General features: G+C 37.4%; 1 protein-coding gene across 1 annotated transcript in view; it reads left to right on the top strand.

Moving 5' to 3' along the window:
- LOC117382865 (disintegrin and metalloproteinase domain-containing protein 12-like) overlaps positions 1-22,510 on the top strand; it is a 119,486-nt gene that overhangs the window by 13,439 nt on the left and 83,537 nt on the right. Inside the window, exons 7-8 of the mRNA XM_055227466.1 lie at positions 9,385-9,514; positions 18,790-18,911. Coding sequence (XP_055083441.1) covers positions 9,385-9,514; positions 18,790-18,911 — 252 coding nt within the window. The remainder of the gene's footprint in view (positions 1-9,384; positions 9,515-18,789; positions 18,912-22,510) is intronic.

The following is a 22,510-nucleotide window of genomic DNA, read 5'->3' as shown; positions in this document are numbered from 1 at the left end:
TTTTAAAGTGGGATTTAACACCTAAACTCCACCCACAGCCACATTTCAAGCAGAGCTGATAAACATGGCAGTACCAGGAGGACTAAAGGGGAGTGAGGGGAGAGGAGGGGTGGAGTCTGTAATCAGGGCAGTCTTGTGTGATGTCACCAAGCACTTAAAATTGCAGTGGCCACTGGAGCCAGCACATACATTTTTTTATGTTTTTGACCAGAGAGCTAAAAATATACCTAGTTTCCACTAAAATGACCAAAAAGCACTAGAAACAGTAGACATATACACACCATTAAAACACCATATACACAGTTTACTAGCAAAGAAAAGGTCATTTAGTGTTTAGTTCCGCTTTAATTTAGCTATAACACAAAATGCTGATTATTTTTTGTCACTATACTCTAGACTTTAGAATATTTATTTACGATGCAACCAAAACAGGTAAACTTTCAGCTCATCTAATAAACAAAGAATAGTATGTAAGTATAAATGCTTGAAAACAATGGCGAATGACCTGGCCTAGTACAATGCGACAGTATTTTTCACAGTTTGTCTAGCTTTAGTTCAGTGAACCGACTATTGCAAAGACATCTGTGGCTCTGTGCCTACAGCAGAAGCAGACTAAAAGATTAGTCCAAAGCAGACCTGGACTTTGCACAACACACAGATGGGGTCAGTGCAGCGCTGGTTCATCTGTGTGTGAGGACAGAGTAGACTAACTTACCTCACAGGTATTTCAGCAGGAGGGATGGCTTGTCACATTAATTGCTGAGCATTCATTTTCATGTTAGAAAATTAATTGCGTTTAGCGAGCCTCTTCATCTTGAAAGTTAGATTTGATAATCCATATAGAATTTGAGTACGAATACATTAAATCTGTAACATTTTTAGCTGAGCTCAACAGCCTAAATTCAATCTGTTTTATGCTTTGATTTCTTTCCCCTAATATTGCTAGAAGATAAGGGTACATTTGAGCCCATATGCCTCCGGTAGAGCAGGAATTACTGTACATCTTGCTCAAATTCTTTCCATTCTTTAATGTTGTAATGTTTGTGTGTGTCACTCAGCTGTTCATGTTTGTGTGTGCCATTCACTTTGTTCATGTCTCTGTGTATCACTCACACTATTAATGTTTGTGTGTCACCCACTCTGTTCATGTTTGTGTGTATCACTCACTCTGTTCATGTTTGTGTGTCACTCACTCTGTTCATGTCTGTGTGTGTCACTCACTCTGTTCATGTCTGTGTGTGTCACTCACTCTGTTCATGTCTGTGTGTGTCACTCACATTGTTCATGTCTGTGTGTGTCACTCACACTGTTCATGTCTGTGTGTGTCACTCACACTGTTCATGTCTGTGTGTGTCATTCACACTGTTCATGTCTGTGTGTGTCACTCACTCTGTTCATGTCTGTGTGTGTCACTCATATTGTTCATGTCTGTGTGTGTCACTCACACTGTTCATGTCTGTGTGTGTCACTCACACTGTTCATGTCTGTGTGTGTCATTCACACTGTTCATGTCTGTGTGTGTCACTCACACTGTTCATGTCTGTGTGTGTCATTCACACTGTTCATGTCTGTGTGTGTCACTCACTCTGTTCATGTTTGTGTGTATCAGCTGATCTGGGGCTCTGGTGCTGATCGGCTCTAGGACCCTGCGGAGCTCCGCGTGCACATGGCAGAGCGGCTGCTCCTCCGCTGCAAACAGCTCCACTCTTCTCTGCTCCAACATCCCTCATTCTCTGCTTTCTTCTTCACACCGTAACTTCTGTCACTTAACGACACCTTTTCACACAAAAAACACCAACTTTATTACCTCCGTCTCCTGATACCAACATTCACTGTGCTACTGTACCCGCGAGAAACTTTTTTAACATCTTAATTGGCGTAACAAGCTTGCATCTCGCTGGAGTCTCCTATAAGGAATCTTTGGCGTTTGTTGTCTTTTTCCCTCGCTTCTGTGAACACTTTTGCCTTGCATTTTTGAGCTGTCATCGCTTTGGCTCTGTCCGCTGTGGCTGCTAGTATCAGGCGGTACGCGCAGGGAGCCGTAGCCGGAGTCACCTCACCTAACCCGGGCTGGCATCATGAGAGCGTGGCGCCGGCGGAAGAACTTGGCTTGTGGGGTCTTCGTTCTTGTCTTGTGCCTCTCTGCATCTGTGGAAAATGCAGATATAATTAGCAACATTAGTAAAGGTAAGTTTAAATGTCTAAATGCTATTTGTGGTCATTCAAAGCCACCAGGATGCAGTTAGTGTAAATGAATTAGTGTAAAATCATTGCTCGCGCGCATGCCGTTAAGCAGTGATGTGGCAAAACATACTTATATATTTTAGTGCACATTCTCAACAGAAAATAGTCCAAATGGTTCAAGTAAAGAGAAAACAAAAACACACCATTTTATTCTAATATTTTGCCTTCAGATGTCATTTATATTTCTATTTGTTTGTGCCTGCATCAGCACAAGTCACTTCCTTGACCTGAGTCCTGTGGTTTGGATGAAACAATAAGGGGAAGTGAGTCTATTCTCTGATATAGACTGATGAGTTTATCATCCACTGCCTCATCCTCACTGCTGTAAACAAATCCAACAGGATGTTTTTACACTCTGGAAGCTTCTTAATATAATCCACTGAATTAATACGCCATTTTCAGAGTGTAGTGTGTTTATGGGACAAGGCTAATGCCCAGGTACTGATTATACTGAGGCAGCTTGTATTTGGAAAGGATGTTGTATGCAAGATGCTGTACTTTAAGTAATTAAAGCTATGAATTTTCTACTACATCATGTACTGTGTGTCTTAAAGTTCTGCAGGTGTGTTAGTCATTGTTTTATACTTCTAGTGCTGCTGCATTGTTGAATTGCTCCAGGGGCCAGGGCCATTTAACATCATAAAAGTTTACAAGCATTGTGCAGTCTCTCTGAGTTTAAGAGTGCTGAGTTTGGATGTAGCAGACCTGATGTTATAGCTTCCACCTTTCATTTTAACTTCCGAACTGATGAATTGGTGAATCTCTGCTGTAATGGTTGTGTAGTCCCTCAGTCATTCAGGTCTGATCCATAGTAAAAGCCAAAGTTAAATGTTGACTATTTATTCATTTATTCATGATATTGTTTCCTCATCAAAAACATACCCAGAGTTTTGTTTTGTTTCATTTACATATGTTTAACACATATATTTAGGCTGAGATCTTCTCTTAAACAGAAAACACTCTCAATGCTCAAAAGGCTTTGGAGATGTAGACAGACTAAGAATAAAGGGTTACTCAAACATGTGTGAATGAAACAAAAGACAACTCATGGTATGTTTTTGAAGATGTAACAGCATTATAACATGACTCACAAGAATCCATTTTGTGTAATATAGCAACTTTAAACTAGCTATGATCCCATCCAAGACATTTACAGCTGCTCAGAAGGTGAACCCATGAGTGAATGTAGCACATGGAGAAGCTAAAAAAATAGTAGGTAATTAAGGAAGTAATTAAATTATTAATTTAAAATGTCTATTTAGGAAATATGTTTCATTATTATGATAACATGTCTATTCTCCCTATAATCCTCATCACTTCATTTCGCGACACCACGTGTTTGCCTAGACAAGTTTGATAGGAATTTACTTACGTTAGTTTGTTGTGTTTTTCTATTGATTTCCCACTACTGATTAATAACAACTTAAATTATAATTTTCTTGGTATTTTACAGATTGGTGCAGTGTGGAGTCTTAAGCTAGTAGTCTTTGATGTTGCTGGATATTGACTGCTCTAATTCCCTGTAATGCTTGTTATAGGCTATCCCAACATTAGTGGAGATTAGAGTTGAGCGAAGAAGCGCAGATCTCATCAGCAGGGTTCATAATGATTGTGATACTGCAGCACACAAGCCCAGATGGACCTGAAGTAAGAAGTAGAGAGTAGGTAGCCAACATGGCATGGACAACACTAGCGGCCTAAATCTGGTTGCAGACAGTACTAGCCAGATTTACAATGAGTATTCCACCAAAAACGAGCCAAATTGTGGATAATGCTTTGCTGACATGGCTCAAAGCTTGCCTCAGTGCTGTTATGGGGAGTGATGATCTAAAACTTAACGTGCATCCCCGCAAAAATAATCTAACATCCACTTGTGCCAAAATGGTCTTAGCTGCGTGCCAAGATTTCAGTGTGATCAGCTTTTTCTAATAGCATTGTGCAAGCAGTTACCATAGGCTAAGTGGTGCATTAAGTAATAATAACACCATGGGAGTGATTGAAAGAACAAAAAAGCCATAGAGATGGATGTGGTGAAGGGATACGTGTTTTAGCTTAATTAAGAATCATTTCCAATATGCCTATAGGCCTGTCACGCTGACAAATTTGAACGTATGATATATTGCTGAAGAAAATATAGATGATAAATGATAATATAAAACAGATTTATGCCACTAACACAACAACCCTAAAATAGGATTATGAACAAAAAAAATATTCTAAATGTACAATATGATTAAAAAACATGAGCTGCAATAAATAAAGAAAAAAGCTCAAATCTTATCATTGAACAGAAAAATAATGAAATGTTTCCCTAGTTCAAAGAATAAGTGTCCATGATAAATACTGACCCTTAAAAATGATTGCTCCATCTGTCATATATTGAATGATAACTCAATATAGTAATTATTGTGACAGGCCTAGTAAACGATGTCTAATTAAATTTTAGTCAGGCACAGTGGGTGGTGCGTGTGCCTATCAATCAGATGGTTACAGGTTTCTAGCGCTTACTGCTATTGTGCCCTTGGGCAAGATGCACAATGATTGTGGCAACCCTGACAAAATGATAAAGTGAGGAATAAAAAAAAATCAATTTGAGTGATGGCTCAACATTTCTTTCTAGTTCATTTCAACTTTCCAAAACAAAATAAGTGAAAAATCTCCAAACTCTGGTAATTAGCAGATTTCTATCAATGGTGTCTTCTTAAAAGTTGTTTATTTAAAGACTAGACTATTAATTAGATAGAAAACCCAATATATGCATTTTCAAATGAAGCCTATTTCTCTTCAGAGCTAATTTACCTTTTGAACTTTACTCCAAAAATAAAGAAGTCCCAAAAGGAGCTGGATGGAGCGGCCGATGTTTACAAATGTTTGATGAATTTTCCCTGTTTATGGCCTCCATTTTTCTTTGTCTCTCCTCTGCATATCAACCACTCTGAGTCTATTTTCTAAGCAAAGAGGAGCTCAATAAATAATTAGAAGGGGACCGAATGACCTGGATTAGATAGGGTGGATATCATCTGGTCAGGCTACAACATCAGACAGAATTAATTAGAAAGATTAGATTGTCTGCGCTGTCCAAACAAACTTGAGGAGAATGAGATTAGAAGCAACCAAATGGCCTTCAAGTGATATTCCAGATGTTTTGGACAGAAAGTTCAATGTATGGAAATTTGGGAAAGATAAACCTGCTTGCATTATTGTATCATGCACCTTTGCATCTTTTTCTTCCACCCACATACTTTTTTCATACCTTTAACATCCCCTTGGCAACCCTCATTAAAGTCCTGAAGAAGGAGACAGATGCAAGGCACTACCTTTGTTGTTTTGTTTGTCTTTCCCTCTTTGCACTTTTTGCGACTTGCGTTAGATTCTCTTACATTTTAACAAGCATGTCTACCAAAAATCAAAGCTCATCATATGCAAATTCAACCTTGATTTATATCAGATTTTTTGAGCATATGGTTATTAAAGTGACATATAAACAGCAAAATAATTTCTTTCTGATGGTCCCTCTGATTCCTCACATCTGGTTTTGCCGTTTTCATGTCATTTGAATAATAATAAAGGCCCAGAAACCAGATAATAGGCATTGTAACAGTAACCGAAATATTGTGATATTGTCAAAAATATTGTGGGCCATCACAATATATCGAATTACAAATCTCTTTCCTTAAATTCACTGTTGTGGTGCAGCAGTAGAGGGAACATACACAACTATGTACAGTGATCCTTTGCTCTGTTTCAGTGCAGACCACATGAATAAATAACTGTTATTAAGCACTTTTAAATCTTAATACTTTGGATTATGACTGAACCAAAGGCTTGTGAAGGCATTTTAAAAGGAAAAAAGTAGCATACTCTCAATTTTGTTAGCCTCCACAAAATATCGTACTGTAAGATGCATATAATGAAAATATCATACAGAGAGATGTGCACGTAAATTTAAACACTGATCATTTTGATGAGATCTTTTTCTCATTATAGAACACCTTTATTGCAATTTTGGAAGTTGAGCACGCTTCTTTTTTTACCCAGCTTGGCACGGAAACTTTTTCAAGGGCAACCCTGCTTCGGAAATCCTGGAATATCACTTTAAAACATCTAAATTTACTCCTGGTGTCGGCAGCCTTTAGCACCGCAGCCTATCTTTCAATTCTGTTTCCTGGGGATGTAAGTCACACCTATCGCCTGCCGTGGCTCGGAGCATTGACATAAAGCTGCTACAAAAACTTCTCTGCTAAAGCCATTTAAGAAATAACCTCACCCAGGCTGTCTTTTAAAGTCTACGAGTTGCTGTCAGTTGACATTTTGAGGACAAGCTGGCATTGATTTGTTCGCCACAAGGGAGCCGCGGACGCAGTTAGAGACGTCTCCTCCCGTTAGGCATCATTGGTCATTATAGCCATCAGGGTGATTTAGCCTCTTCCTCTCCTCCTGAGCACGCGCCGCACTGCCCAAGGAGGATGGGAGCACAGAGGTAATAGATGCTGGTGTTCCTGAGTCACATAGATATCGTGTTGGGATCGCAAAAACTTTATGGCAATAAGGCTGTGAGCATTTCCAGATGTCAAGACCATAATGCTTGAAGGCATCTGTAGTAATGGACTCATAGATCAAAAAAGAAAAAAAGAAAAAAAACACTGTAGAGACGAAAAAAGATTCAGCAGAAAACAAATTGTAAAACTATTAGGCATCGACCAAAAAGAGTGGAATAATAAACATTCACCAAGGTGCAGCCACTTTGCCAATTTGTTTCAGCTGCCGTCACTGCAATTTGTATGCCAGGAGCCATCTGTAGCTTGGTTTTTATCCATGTGTCAAACGAAAGGATTGAAACTGCAATTTAAGAGATACAATAGCCACTATTTTACTAAGCTGAAAGCTACTCATCTGTAGAACATTGATAATGTCGAGAGTACTGCTCTCTCTGAGCAAGAAGTCTTGGCTTTGATTTGTATTCTTTTACGGAGGAAACAATATGTAAAAGTAGGCACTGACCGGGATCTTGATTCATTTCTGGCGTCCTATTCCCCTGCAGCTGTGGAGCTGTGCAGCTGTGCTAACAGCTTTACTCTTACACAGTCACATCCAACTATGATGAGACTGTCTTTGACTTTTTCCAGTGTTCTGCTTTACGACACACAGTCATCAGCTTCTGACAATGAAGTCACCACAGCCCTGTATTAGAGGAATGGAGGGGAGGAGAAAAGAGTTCCAAAGGCTACGCTTCAGAAACACTAATTGAGAAGAGTTTGTCATTGTACAGGAATATGCATTATGCGATTTTAAAAGGAGATTTTACCCATTTGCTATGAATATGTCATTTTGCATAGTTTGCATAATTGTGTTTTGAAAAGCATATGGGCCTCTTGGAAATGGGATACAGTACAGGTATGAAGGCATGCAAAGTAGGTACAATGATACAAACCCCCCAATCACAAGTGTCACTGCTTACCTTACACACACCACCATTATATTTACTCTGTCAAGCAGAATGGTGACAGATACCAGCAAGGGGCAATAGGCATTAAAGATGAATGAAGAAAAATGCAGAGTAGTTCTGGTGTAAAATGAATTCTTTGAACAGCAGTTTGCAGCGTGCATGTCTTTTGGCTTTGAAGGAGAAGTTCTATTCTCATGAAAGTTGTGCTTTGATGGGAGTAAGGAGGACAGAACACTAAAGTGCTCTGATGCAACATCAGCCTTTTCACTGCGATATGCTCTGAGCTGCTGCACAAACCACCAGGTCGCCTTCCATCAATAATTTCACAACAGAAAGGTCATCGCTCCTCTGTGTCCGAAAATTAACTGTCAGCTGCCCAAGATTGTGGTTTGGCAATGCTTTTAAACTGTCTTTTTATTCTGTGAGCTTTTGATGCCAGGAAGGCAAGACTGAAAGAATTTCATATAAGGTCAGTTGGCTTTTAGTGCGTAACCTTTGGAGGTAGAGGTTACGCTGTGCCCAGTTTGTGACCTCTGGGTAGGTCAGTGCAAGTGATGGAGAGACCTAGGGCAAGCAGTGTGAATGTTATGAGTCTTGAGTTTAACCTCCATGGCTTTATGAGATTTCAGCAGGAGCTTACGGGAATCATTCTGAAGGTAGGAGCGAACAATCATTAAGGTCATATGTTCAGGTAGTTACTACATTTTTCATTTGAACCTTTTTTGTTTTGTAATTTCCTTTCAGTAATTGCACTGAAGTAGTGTTTGATGATACAAAAAATTTTAAACTTTATTTTGTTACTAAGTGTTAGACTCAATACTCAAGATTCAAATATGATGATGATGATGAAGAAACACCCTTTAATTAGACAATAGAATGTGATTTTCAACATTAAATCATGGTGCTTTCTTTTCTATTATGTGTCCTTATATGTGTGTAATCCCGGTAGGTTCCATAGTGGCCCATGGGCATATACCAGTCTATGTGGTCTTTATATAAAGCTATTCAGGAAAGGTTCATTTCAGTCATGTGAATGTGACTTTTTTAAAAGTGATATTTGCTCAATTGAGTATCTAGCTTTGATACTAGTTTTAGTATTGATTAGTATCTGATTTGCGATGCTTTTGACAACCCTACACCGAAGAAAATTGTATTGTGACATCCATATTTTGCCATACGGACTATGTTGTAATCTTCAATGCTGGGAAGGATCTACAGCGCATTCCTGATGTAAAGATCAGTATCTACTGGAAAGGTTTACTGTGGAATGCATGGGTTACATACCGTTTCTTGTATAATAAATGTGGGCTGCTGGAAGAAATACTGGGAACCTTTTTTTGTGACTTTGTTTCCATCTAAAATCACCAAACCATAATCTGCAGGGAAGTATTGTTTTGTTTGTCTTTTCCAAACAACAATTTTTCTAGGGCAAGATGCGATTTTGTGTAAAGATTGAGAGACAGTTTTGCTCTCTGCTCTGTCATCACTTGTGTATTGATTGGCTGAAATAGTGCTGTGTGGATAAGCATAGAATTCTACTTTTCTCCATCACCACAGCATGTGATGTGCAAACACTAGATTCCACCTGATACATGCAGGACTGCAGTGAAGGGGCAGATATTCACTGAATCCCAACAAAAGTTTATTGGATTAGAATCTTTCACTTCATCTTTAATCCCCAAATCCCTGCTCAGAAATCCCCACAGCTCTGGGAAATGACTCTCAAATCTGCTGAGAACAGGATGGGGACTGGTGTTTACACTGGGGCTCTCACAGGATGGGAATGTGACACAGCGCATCCCACCATCCCGCCCGGACCCTCTCGTACTAATGCTGTTTCAGACGCAGGGCTTCCCCATCGCTGTTCAAATGGGCCGTTCTGTCCATGTGGAGTAGAACCAGGGGGCGCCACAGCGGGATTAACACCTCCTCAAAGTCGGCTCTAATTACCTCTGGGTCATCAGTGCAGTGAGTAATGAGGGAGTTTAGACAAGAGGCAGTGGTTGAAAAAGAGTGAAAACATCTCACAGCCTGAGTGCGGCTCTGCCTGGGACTGGAGTACAGAGCTATTTCCATAAATATCATGTGTTTCTATTTACAGTAATTCAAATTAAAGGGCAACAATTTAGAAATAAAATTCTGCAATGGAATTACCACAATCATGTGAGAAATGATCGAGTTACAAAGACCAAAGCTCCAACCACAAGTGTACTTTTCTTATGTTAAAGAAGACATAGACATATTCTTTTGTCTGCTATTACAGTCTCTGACATCCTTGGATAATTATTTCATATTCTGGACATTTTAAATTGCACTATTGATCTGAAATGTCTTGAAAAAAGTAAGGTGTCACAGTGTTGAAATATGATGGCCACACCTATAGCTACAGTTCACAGTAGCGAGCAGTGGGGGAAAAAAGAGAACGTAAAGAGCGGTGGGTGTGTATGGGAAGTAGGAGAAAACAGGAATTTTTTGGAGCAATGCTGTCTTGAATGCAGGATAATAAAGATTACTCAAACATGCACGAATCTCTCTAAATACAACTTGGATAAAGAGAAAAAAAATTACATTTATAAAAACTCTTAAAAGTCTAATTGGGATTGTACATCACTTTAAAGAGCCTAGGAAAATTGTGTTTCCTTTGCAGATAGAACTTAATGAGAGATTACATGTGGACTTTTGGCTTTTGGGGTCTTGTAAAATATAAATTATTTCAGTGTGATGGACTGACATTTAAGGGAGGAGTAGGAGGAAATCATTTTGACATAGTTCACGGAGGATCAGATGTGATGATGTGAAAACAGTTTTGACATTTTAAACCTTTAAAGTTAATACAACTACAACAGTAAATATGTTACGTTTCATTTCCTCAAAGGGCAGAAGAAACATGAACAAATCACAAAGAAATGCTCCACAGCCCCTGAGAAAAAAAAAGGACAAACATTCAGAAATGCTTGTAATTCTAGTTGTTCTGTGGGAGATTTGATGTGCATTGTGAACTGAATATTGATATCAGAAATGTTATTACAGTGAATTATAATCATTACAATACTGCTAGTTTTTATATTTCCACAAATTTGGAAATACCATTTGGAAAAAATATTTAATTGCGATAATTTGGACAAGCATTGCGATTCTGTTCAAGTTCCAGAAGAATTGACAATACAGCTGAAATATAAACTGACAAACTAATCCAGAAAACGCATTTCAGAACATCTGTACAGATCTAAACTACAGCGTTAACCGTTTTTTTTTTTTTTTTCTTTTTTAATGCAGAATAAGACAGGAGATTTCATTATTTGTGGAGGAGATTATGGCAATGCAGCTCTTACGATTTGCTAATTGCAGATTAATCTTGCAGCTCTAACTCATTTAATAATCTAATCCAGTTTATTTTATATTCTGACATGTTTTATCTTCAGAACGGGCTCCATAATAAAACATTTACTCCTGAAAGATGAAAAGTATCATAGAGGCACTGTATATTTACCACTACAAAGTCTCATTGATGTAACCAGGTAGATTTTCTAATACATTTTTATTAAGCAAGAGATTCAAAGCGTATTCATCCAGCGCTCCTTTGATTACCGCGGGCACAAGGTAGGTGCAGCGGCTGTATTTAGGTCAGTGGTATGTTCATAGAGAATGTCTAATTGGATTCCTACAGAATGTGAGACTCAAGTGTTTGTACAGTGCCTTTGTTCCTTTCAGATCTGATAGATAAAACATTGCACATCTTTATTCATTGTATATTAACTTGCCAAAGTAGATCTCGTGTCGGTCTCTTACCAATCTGGCTACATCAAGGTCAAAAAATGTTAGTAATTCATCTGGTATCCCTGTATACCTAATAAATAATAACATGTATATTTGTATATTTAAAGTGGCCTTATGATGCAAAATAGTCTTTTCAGAGCTTTTAAACATGTTATAGTTGTTTCACTTCACCATTTACCCACCAAAAGTTGTATTTGGAGTGATTCATGCATATTTGAGCAATCTTTAATTGCTTATTTTCAATACACCAGTTGGCCGATCAACCACCACGCTACACACCCACTGTGACGTACTGCGTCTCCTATTTTAGGCAAGGCAAGTTTATCTGTATAGCACAGTTTGTATACAAGGTAATTCAAGGTACTTTACAGAATAAAAAAGACATTAAAATCACAATACAATAAATCAAAACATAAATAATCACAAATATTCATCATAAAATTAACATTAAAGGAGGAAAGTGCAGAATAAATATGCACAAACAGAAGAGAAATTGTATTTTTTTTTTTTTGGCTGGTGATATGCATATTCTAATGCAGAAGTCAGTGGTTACTTTTACTTTTGTTTAGTTGTCTTAGATGAATATTGGCATTTAAATTTTACATATTATAACATAATGATCCACAGTTGTCATAGATTATTGCCACATGTAAGGCAGACACACGCACAATAGGTCTTCTTTAACTCTAAGTTAAAGGTACACTACACTATGCAACTTCTGTTAGTGCACATGTGTCAAACTCAAGGCCCACGGGCCAAATGTGACCCCCCACATCATTTTATGTGGCTCTCCACAGGGTAAATTAAAAGGTATGATGGTCTTAAAAAGGAGATACACTGTTACACAACCATATTATTACATTTGGCAAATACACATGTAATATTTGTAACTTGAGTAAGTAATAAATACAGAAACAGTTAATTAACAAGTTAAAGAAGTAGTTCTTTGAGGGCAGCCATTTTGCTGATGTGGCCCTCGGTGAAAATGTGTTTGACATCCATGTGTTAGTGTCTCCCACATCCTTGTCTCCATGGAGACAAGCAGGTGACTCCACCAGATACAGATCAAATCTATGAAGGATAGATTACTTCAGTGCTATACTGAGGAAGATTTAAGGTAACACAATAACATCTCCATGGTGACAAGCATGGTATTCCAAAAGTTACATAGTGCACCTAAAACTAAGACTGTTCTGTGGTCGTGGGAACCAGAGAAAAATATACTCAGGTACAGGGATTAGAGCCTCATATCATCTGGGCATTGAACCCACAAACTTTTAGCTTTAAGCCACTGTGCCACCGTCCGTTAGTCATTTGGTTCTTTTCTAGTCACAAAACAAAGCAACTTTTTCATTCACTCAAGCCTGGCTACCATTATTGAGTCAACAACACAGAGGCCTTTGCCCAAGGAGACAACAAAATGCCTTCCTTTTTTGTTGTTGAAATATCTTAAAATGTACTCTGTTTGTCTTGAGCCAACAAATGCACAAAGCAGAAGTTTAAACAGAGTCCTGGACATACTAAATGGGTGTCGTTTTGTAGCTGCTGCAGTTCAGATACTGAGCATTAAATCTTCACTATCAAATCCATAATCAGATCTCTTATTCTCCAGGCAGCTGTTACAAAGGAGCAGAAGAAAGACCTGGAAAGTCATGTCTCAAGGGGCCACTTTTGTCTCTGTGCTTTCATATTCCAGCTAAGAAGAAAGTTGTCGCAATTAGTCTATGGGGGATTGAAGTGACAGATTTGCTGGAGACATGAAAAAGAGAAACCATTAATATTCAAATCCTCCTCATTTATAAGTCTTAAACAGGATTCGGACACCTCAAACTGTACAGGTCACACTGGGATAACTTGAACACTTGGTAGTTTATCGAGTATTTTGTTATATTTGATAGATTGGATTACATGATCTGGTGAATCATGTGGCCCTTTTAGCTTGAAAAGTGCAGCTGCCTTGTTGCTCATGTGTAGTTTGCTGACCAGTACATTGAAAAACATTATTTACTGGAGAGAATGTGGGTTTCTATTCATGGAATTTTGTGCTACCTTCAAAAAAGCCTTCCACTGATGAGTATTTATGTCTAATTCTGTAATAAAAATGTGTCCCCAAAAAGAAATATGGCAACCACTTAATTTTCTTATAAAATATTTCCAAAGACTTTTAAAAACTCGTTACAAATGTTGTTGAATCTGCCCAATAATATTCTGAAAGGTCTATTCACTGTCACCAAATCAAGCCAGCGTAATTAAACTTGCTCAGTACAAACTCAACCAATTTCCCCAAACTCAACACTTTTTTGTAAATGGGCAATCACTGCCAATTTGGCTATTCAGAGCCTGGCACCTGCGGATCATTTTGTGAAGATGCAGAATGTGTCGTTCAATGTATTCGTAAATATTCATTATTTTCACCCAAACATCAAAAGTTTAGACTTTGGAACATGCTTTGATTAAACTTTTGTAAAAGGTCATCACTCTATTAAGAAACTAGCAGAAATGAATTGCATCTAGCTAATGTGAGGTACCACTACAACTGGATGCACTTTTTTTCTACAAATTCATGACGTCATATTATTTATACAGGTCATATTTCACTGGACATTCTTCTTGTCAGACTAGGTTAACCACTTTGCCCTGTGCCTTAAGCTCCATCTGTCCTTACACCCTAGCGTCATGACCTTCCTTCAATTGCATGCCTAGCTGGCCATTTATTTTAATATTTACAGCCTTCTGCCTTTATAAATGCTGCTGAGGAAATGCATCATGTAGAATGCCAGACATTTTTCATGTATTTATTATAATTTAAGACAAAAGCGTTAAGAGGACCTTTATTTATTAATTTGTATTATTAACATGGCTTGTGACATTATCTGCTTTCTTCTTCCATTCCTTCTCCATTTCATTCTTCTTTCAGATACCGACAACATTGACGTCACAGTTTATTGCAACACTTTTACATTACATGAAGCACAACAGATTATATATACTCCGTTTAAATGATTAATGATATAAATGTATAGGATGTATAGGAGTTATCTGTACCTGCACTAACTATCATTTCTTCTACATATCCACAATGCCACATTTCCCATTCATTTCTACGGGTAACGTCATGAAGAGTAGAGATGTTATGCAAATGGGTAAAGCAATGGATGGAGTATTTTCCAGTGGTGGAAGGTAACAAAGTAAATGTAGTAAAATACTGTACTTCAGTACAGATTTTAGGTTTCTGTACTTAACTTAAGTGAATTTTAAAGTGGATACTTTCTGCTTTTACTTCACTATATTTGAGAGCAGTATCTGTACTTTCTACTCCACTACATTTTTGAACTGGACTGAAAAGTAAAAGTACCTACTACAAAGGCAACATTTGAAGCTTTATAAACCTCAAAGTATGCGTGAATTCTGAAATATTTACTTTAATACTTTAACTTTAGTAGATTTTTTCACGTGATATATTTACTTTCACTTCTTATATGCTTAAGTTCAGTTTAAAAAGTCAAAGTTGGCAGCAGACTTTTAATTTCATTACACTCTCAGAACTTTCATACCCAGCAGTGTGAACACGTGTCTTCATTTGTTTATGCTGGCTCTGCTGTCTCCCTGCTGATCAAGGTGGACCATCTACTGTTAGAATTCCCATTACCCAGCAGTTAATTAGCATTGCGCTGCCAGTACGAGCTGCTCATGAAAACTCAGCGCCCTTAAATCAATGAGTACAGATTTATTTAAATAATAACCAAAAACAATTCAATATTTATAGTTTTTGAACACACACATAGATTATTTAGCTTCTGAGACACACTAATTAACATCACTGGGAAGAGGGGAAGTAATTTTTCTCTCAAAACCAAATTATTTTAGCACATGTTGAAACACTTTCTGATACCTGAAAATCAAAATCATTAAACTTGTCTTGTTATGGTTTGAACTAGGGTTGTCAAAAGTGTCAAAAATCTGATTCTAATTGATACTAAAACTAGTATTGAGCTCATTTGAGCAGGTATCGATACAAAAACACCACATTTACAGAACAGAAATAACTTCCTGAATATTTTTAGAATGATCTTGCGCTGTATCAGAACAAGTACCACATAGCAGAGATCGCCGATATTTGGACTTTTTAGCGATTCGACTATTGGTCTTAAATCTCCAGCATAGACCAATGTGTTGTTTCCGGTCAATATGGTCACTTTAATACAAAGAGAAAACTGGAAAAAAAATGACAACACTGCTCTCGTATCGGTTTGTGGCAAAAAAAAAAAAGGGCTGGAGGGAGTTTGTACTGAATTTAAATGACTTAATTTTGGGAAAATTATCAAAATATCAGCCACAAAAATATCAGCAGAGTTTATCGGTCATCGGTTGCTCTGGATTCTAAACAATTCGTATTAGCATCGGCCATGAAAAAACCCATATTGGTCGATCTCTAGCACATAGAACCTCAAATCACTATGGAACCTACATGGACCACTGAGGGATTACACAGTGATAAAACTACATGGTAAAAGAAGATCCCGTGATTTAATGTTGAAAATTGTCTATTGTCAAAAAAGATAATTTTTTTTTATTATCATTATGGCATTGGAATTGGTGTTGAGTATCAAGTCTATTCCTTCATATTGAAATTGAGTTTGAAATTTCAGTATTGTGGCAACACTAGTCTGACCCACTGTCCTCCTTCATTATTGGTGTAGGATGTGCATAATAGGTAATGATATGTGTTTCTTCCTGTTAATAATTTGAAATAACAAAGCATATGAATGACAAAAAAATGAAATTTGCCTTTAACATTAATGTCATGAAAGATAGACTCAGCAATCAGAAGTTAAGCAGAAACATGTATATTAGCATATTTCACCCAGGGTAACTGCATGCACTGGTGATTTGTGTGTTCCGCTCTGTTAACCCCACATGGATCATAAGCACAGCCCTTTGTGAGCTTGTTTTATGAGTCTGGGATCCCACACATAAAGATTTCCTTTGGACAGATTTTCTTTTGAATTGAAGGTACCGTTATCACAGCTGTAGATTTGTAGCATATCATTGAACTGTGCACCATCTAATGTCAAATATTCCATCATTCTTCAGATTGAACTTTCTAACTTCTCTCACTGATGTAAAGAGGACATATGCAAAATCAACTCTTGTGAACTTGTATCCTTGAAATAATGGTGTTCCCTCATCATTAACATTCATGCATGTTTGAGCAATCCTGTATTGTCCTGCATCTGGGGTTTGAGTGCTCAGAAAATGTCTGTTTTCGCTTACACCCTTTATGTTAAGCCAATTTTCGGAAACAAAAGACACTGCTTGCTAGGGGGAAATGCAACTATGAAGAGGCGTGGTTTATCTATTCAGCATTTTTTATCAGGAAGTCAATTAATCCATTTGCCATTCTAAGCATTTTTATGTGAGTTTTGCAGTTTACGAAGGACACAATTACATGAAGAAAGAACAGTTATTAAGCACTTCTAAATCTTAAAGGTCCTATATTACACAAAACTGACTCTTGTGAACTTTAAGCCATCCTCTAACGCTGTTACCTCCTCAAAAACACACCTGGAGTTGTGTTTTGTTTCATTCACATGTTTGAGTAACTCTTTATTATTAGTCTGTAACATCTCCAAAGCTCAAAATGCTCTGTTCCACCTTGTGATGTCATGTAGCGATAGTTTTCAAGTTAACAGCTCCTTTTACCTTCTGTTCAGTAGAGCTTGCCAATTCCAATGCTAAAATTATCCCAATGATTTTATTGAAGGTGTATGGAGTTTATAAACACAGTGGAGCACTTCCTGTATTACCACATGACATCACAAGGTGGAAAAGAGGGTTTTCTGTTTGAGAGAAGAACTTAGCCTAAATATGCAGGGTTTCTGTGTTACACTTGATAAGGAAACATTATAACATAGATAAAAAAAATAATAAAATGTAATATGGGCCCTTTAATTATTTTGATTATGACAGAACCAAAGGCTTGTCAAGGCATTTTAAAACGGAAAAAGAAGCATATTCACAATAATGTTACCCTCCCCCAAAAAATATTGCCATAAATATAGTACTGTGAGATGCATATGGTGAAAATATTTTACACGTTACATCGCTGCATATGTTATAGTTTATTACTACAGAACTATAGAAATACATAATATGCTTCCTTTAACCCCCTTTGAAAAAGAATTGAATTATACAATAATCCCAAATTCAAAACAATCTTGTTTTTCCTGCTTTGCAACCATAACCATGGCATATCATTTCCTGACGTGAATCGGCAAGAGGCATTTAAAAGACATCGAGGTTAAAAGAGCTGACGCTGTAGCCGAGGGACAGGGTAAACCAAATGTCAGACAGAATCCCCCCTCGCTGCTTCACTAAACTCCTCTTGTAGCCCGCCTGACATGCACACGCGCCCTCGGTTAGAAACATGCTTTACGTTAGCATCTCAAGGGATTAGCTAGCATGTGGTAAACAACGGTCTATGTTCCTTTAGTGACAGTGGGAGGCGAGGATCCTCAAACAACCTCTTTGGCTTTTGCACTGCCTGCTGCCATGGTTTCTTCAGCCTTTGTTTAGTCTCCAAGGAAAGATTTGCGTCTGCTGGTGGCTGGATGTGCATGTTGACACTTTGGTAGCATTACAAGGCTCAGTTGTCTATAGATTCAAGAAATGTCTGGGAAAATGGGAAAAGTTGCCATTTTGACAGATTTTGGTAGTTAACTAAAGTATTTATTTAAAATTAGATTTTTTCAGAAGAAGCAATTCAGCAATTCTGTACCAAACGTATAACATATGTATAACAAAACTCCCAGTACGTATTCATTATTCATCTTTCTTTCTTAAATATTCATCATCTGTCCATATTTAAAGGCCGTAGATTGTCTGGTTAAGCAGATAACCATGTAAGCCATCATGGTTTTGCAAGATACAATATGAACTAAGCGAGCTCCTTTTTTATGGTCTTGCTAGCAAAAGACTAACTTCTTTCTTTCAAACTGCGCTGAACATCTATTATTTATAACCAGTCTACAGCTACAGTCTTATTGCGAAGGGCCTCTGGGATACCGCACATCTCCTGCTTTTACCATTGTTACACAGCCTTTAAATATGCCATCTCAAATATTGAGCCCTGTGAGGCACTGTTTTTCAAAATAAAATATGATTAGCTTGTTTGAATTATTAAAAATGTAAACTAACAAAATGAATGCCTGACCTTTTTGTCTAGACATGTTTTCAAAATCTTGTAGCTATAGCAGTGGTATCTGAAACCACTATGTTAAAGTCTTCAGTTTTACAATTAACTATTTTTAATGTGTTTACAGAAAGCAGTCTGGATGAGAATGAGCAATTGCAAAACTTGACCAAACCTCAACGCTATGAGACCACCGTACCTCTACTTCTGAAAGGAAAGGAGTGGAGACCACTGAGCCAGCTTACAAACAGGGTAAATACATACTCACTGAAACACACATACAGACAACAGGGTAAATACATACTCACTGAAACACACATACAGACAAACAGGGTAAATACATACTCACTGAAACACACATACAGACAACAGGGTAAATACATACTCACTGAAACACACATACAGACAACAGGGTAAATACATACTCACTGAAACACACATACAGACAACAGGGTAAATACATACTCACTGAAACACACATACAGAACACAGGGTAAATACATACTCACTGAAACACACATACAGATAAAATAGTCTTACACAAATAATACAGGAGAGAGAAAATAGATTTGCACAACAGTAAAATCATCGACATGTTAAAAAATCCCTGACAATGTGTATGATATAAATACTGTTGGGTTTATGAAAGGAGGCGTTCAGCAAATGCTAACATCATTTCATGTGAATGGGCTCTTTGCACATCAGTGCTCCAACTAGTTAGGTCACTAAAACTATTTTGGTCACAACTTCACCTCCACAATATTCCTATGTGGTTTCTGAGTTGCACTACAATGCATACACATTCAAGGATTATGTGTCAGACAGCAAGTTGCAGGTGGATAATGACAACGTATTAATACTGTTTACAACATGCATTTTCTCTCAAAGCTGAGGCTATTGTTTTTTTTCTTAGCTTAATAAATAATCAAGTATAATGGCATTACTGAAAAAGGCCCACAGTAGAGACACAGTAGAAATACAGGTGGCTGTATATTTTTTCCACAAAAAATTATATATATATATATATATATATATATATATATATATATATATATATATATATATATATATTTATTTATTTTTTTTTTTTTTTTTCATAGAAGGCTATAGACTTTCTGTAAAACCTAAAACTATTAACAAAACATGCATTTTTGTGAAGGTCTGTCTAAAACCTAAATAGTTGCACACAATCTCTATCTCTATTTTATTGTCTTGTTAAGTGGTCTTTGCTCCGTGCCCTTCACTTCTACTAAGTTTTACAACAGATTGTGCAGTATCCCCTTGTGCAGTCCTTTTTTGAGACCAACACAACCTACACACAAACAATAACCTTGTATTCATAAACTTTTTGGCACCAGTACCAAACTTACCCATGACTCAGCGTACCAGCCCACTTCCAAGAACCAAGCCCAGTCCACATGTGAGCTCTCTGCTTGATGTAACCACAGCATACACTTCCCTCTCTAGTTCTACTACAGAAGAAATCCCCTTTTTCTTTACGCACTCCCTGTAGTGGCGTCTCTGCCACTCATTGCTCTGTATGTACTCGCCTTTGTTTATTGAACACAAGTTAGGCCCGTGGGCGCTACATGCTGTGAACAATTTGTGAACCTCGTCAGCCTTTCATCAGTCACGGCAAACTGAGAGCATCGAGAAACAGCCTAGTGACAGCATTTTTGACGTTGAATAAAAGAAGTGTTTAAAATGGAATATTAAAAGATTAGACATTTGAGGACGGAAACAGCACACCCAAAAATAATGGGAGAGGAAGATAATAAAATAAGAACACCAGCAACTGTTCTGTGAACTCCATTTTAAATCTACACTACAGCAACATTCAATGTTCAAACTCATTTAAAAACATACCATGAAACATTCTTTATATAAACAAAAATGACAGACAGGCCCCAAATGCTCATCTTTTTGGTTCCCTTTGTATTACTTAAACAGAAGAATATCAGAATATCAGTCTGGCCACCATGTCCTCTGTCGCATCTTGAGCCAGAACCAAACATGATTGTGCTATCAGATTGTTTTTTTGGGTTTTTTTTCAATGACGCATGTGAAAAGCAGGAGCTGGTCATCCATCCAGTAGAGTTTAGTGCTTCTCTCACTGATTGTACAGAAATCAGTGATGTTTTTCAGTCCCCTATGATTTTGTTTTCCTTTTTTTTTCTTTGTAAGCAGCCATATTTGTTTTGATACGGATATACCATGTGTCCCTGATTGGCTAAACCACCTGTCAGTCACGCCCATCAGAACTGTGGGAGATTGATGACCAGGCTCACGTCTTTGTAAAGTGTTGACAAAGTATATATTCTGTATCCTTAGCAACTATTTTTGCAGTGGGTTATCAAAATAAGATCGACATAAGTACAACTTCCAGGCAAAATGTTTGAAGTTGTACATTTTCCTCCACTGTGGCATAAACTTTTCCTGGAGAGGGAAGTGCATTGATGTAAGAGAACTCCCAAAGCAATCAACCATTTTTTCTGGTGTGGAGAATTCACCATCTGTAGGTTCAGTTTTTCCCACCCTTCTGCTTTTCTGTCAAAAAAGGGAGGGCACTGATGTTAATTACAGCCACCCCATTCTGCCAGCTACATAAATGTATCCCATTTGTATGCCTTAGTGGAAATCTTAAATGTTATTTAGCCATGCTGTGTACATCAGATATAAGACGTAACTGGCTGATAATGCTGACATTTTTCTTGACGGGTTGCCAGTTTTTACATACGGCTATCTGCAGAGTGGCCTCCCTAAATTAAATTAACTGCAGGAGCACTTTAGGTTGTCTTATCGAGCAAGGCACAATGCGGTAAGGGTTAAAGCGCCAAGGATAACAGATTTCTCCAAATAGAAGGTTATCAAGCAGTTGTAAAGTGCGTCCGAGTTATTACTTCCACACAGTGCTGACCTCCGATAGGGTCCATTCAATAAAGTCCAGACTGGCCTGCAGACCACAGAGGTGTCACAGAGGAGGGATGGCACACTGCCGCTGAATATAAATCATTACAACATAAATCTATTTCAGTGAGCGTGGCTGACATTTTGTTCTTTCTATTACTTTTAGCCAGACAAGATAGAAGAAGTCCAATCTTTATTTCTCATATACTGTATAAAGTGGGCTTTCTGAATGCACTGATGGAACAAGGGCAAAGGAATCAAATCAAGTCAATCTCTCTTCATCATTCTCTTGCTGAACCAGATAACACAATGTATAGAAAACACAAAAAACAGATTATTGTTTATTATTTTAATAATAAGCAAACCCACTGAGATTGCAAATGTATTTTTAAATGTAGTTCTAGATAGCACTTTGTATGCTTTTATTTATATATATATATATATATATATATATATATATATATATATATATATATATATATATATATATATATATATATATATATATATATATATATATATATTTATTTATTTATTTATTTATTTTATTTTATTTTATTTATTTTTTTATTGCATTGCTATAAATTATGGTGGACGATTAGCCAATGGTATGAATAGTTAGTGCTTGGAATCCAGATTACACACTTACGCACAGTTTACTTTACTCCTTTACTTTAAGGTATGAGTCTGGTCAGCATTGAATCTCAGTTCAAGTCGGGCTTGATTGACAGGTGGATTAGCCAATCATGGACACGCATGGTTGAAAAATACTTTTTGCAGAATTACTGTGCAGTGCAGAATGTGCCCAGACCGATAGCCCTCTATATAAAAAATATTATCAGTCTGGACTTGCAATGAAAATAGTGACAGCATGTGCTACAAATGTTTTCCTTGCATCTGTCTGTGTGTATTTTCCCTATGATGTTTTTAATGAGCCCAACACA

Source organism: Periophthalmus magnuspinnatus, chromosome 15 (genome assembly GCF_009829125.3).
Source record: "Periophthalmus magnuspinnatus isolate fPerMag1 chromosome 15, fPerMag1.2.pri, whole genome shotgun sequence".
Lineage (NCBI taxonomy): Eukaryota > Metazoa > Chordata > Actinopteri > Gobiiformes > Gobiidae > Periophthalmus > Periophthalmus magnuspinnatus.
Note: the sequence above shows the minus strand (reverse complement) of the source record. Positions and strands in the feature narration are given on the sequence as shown.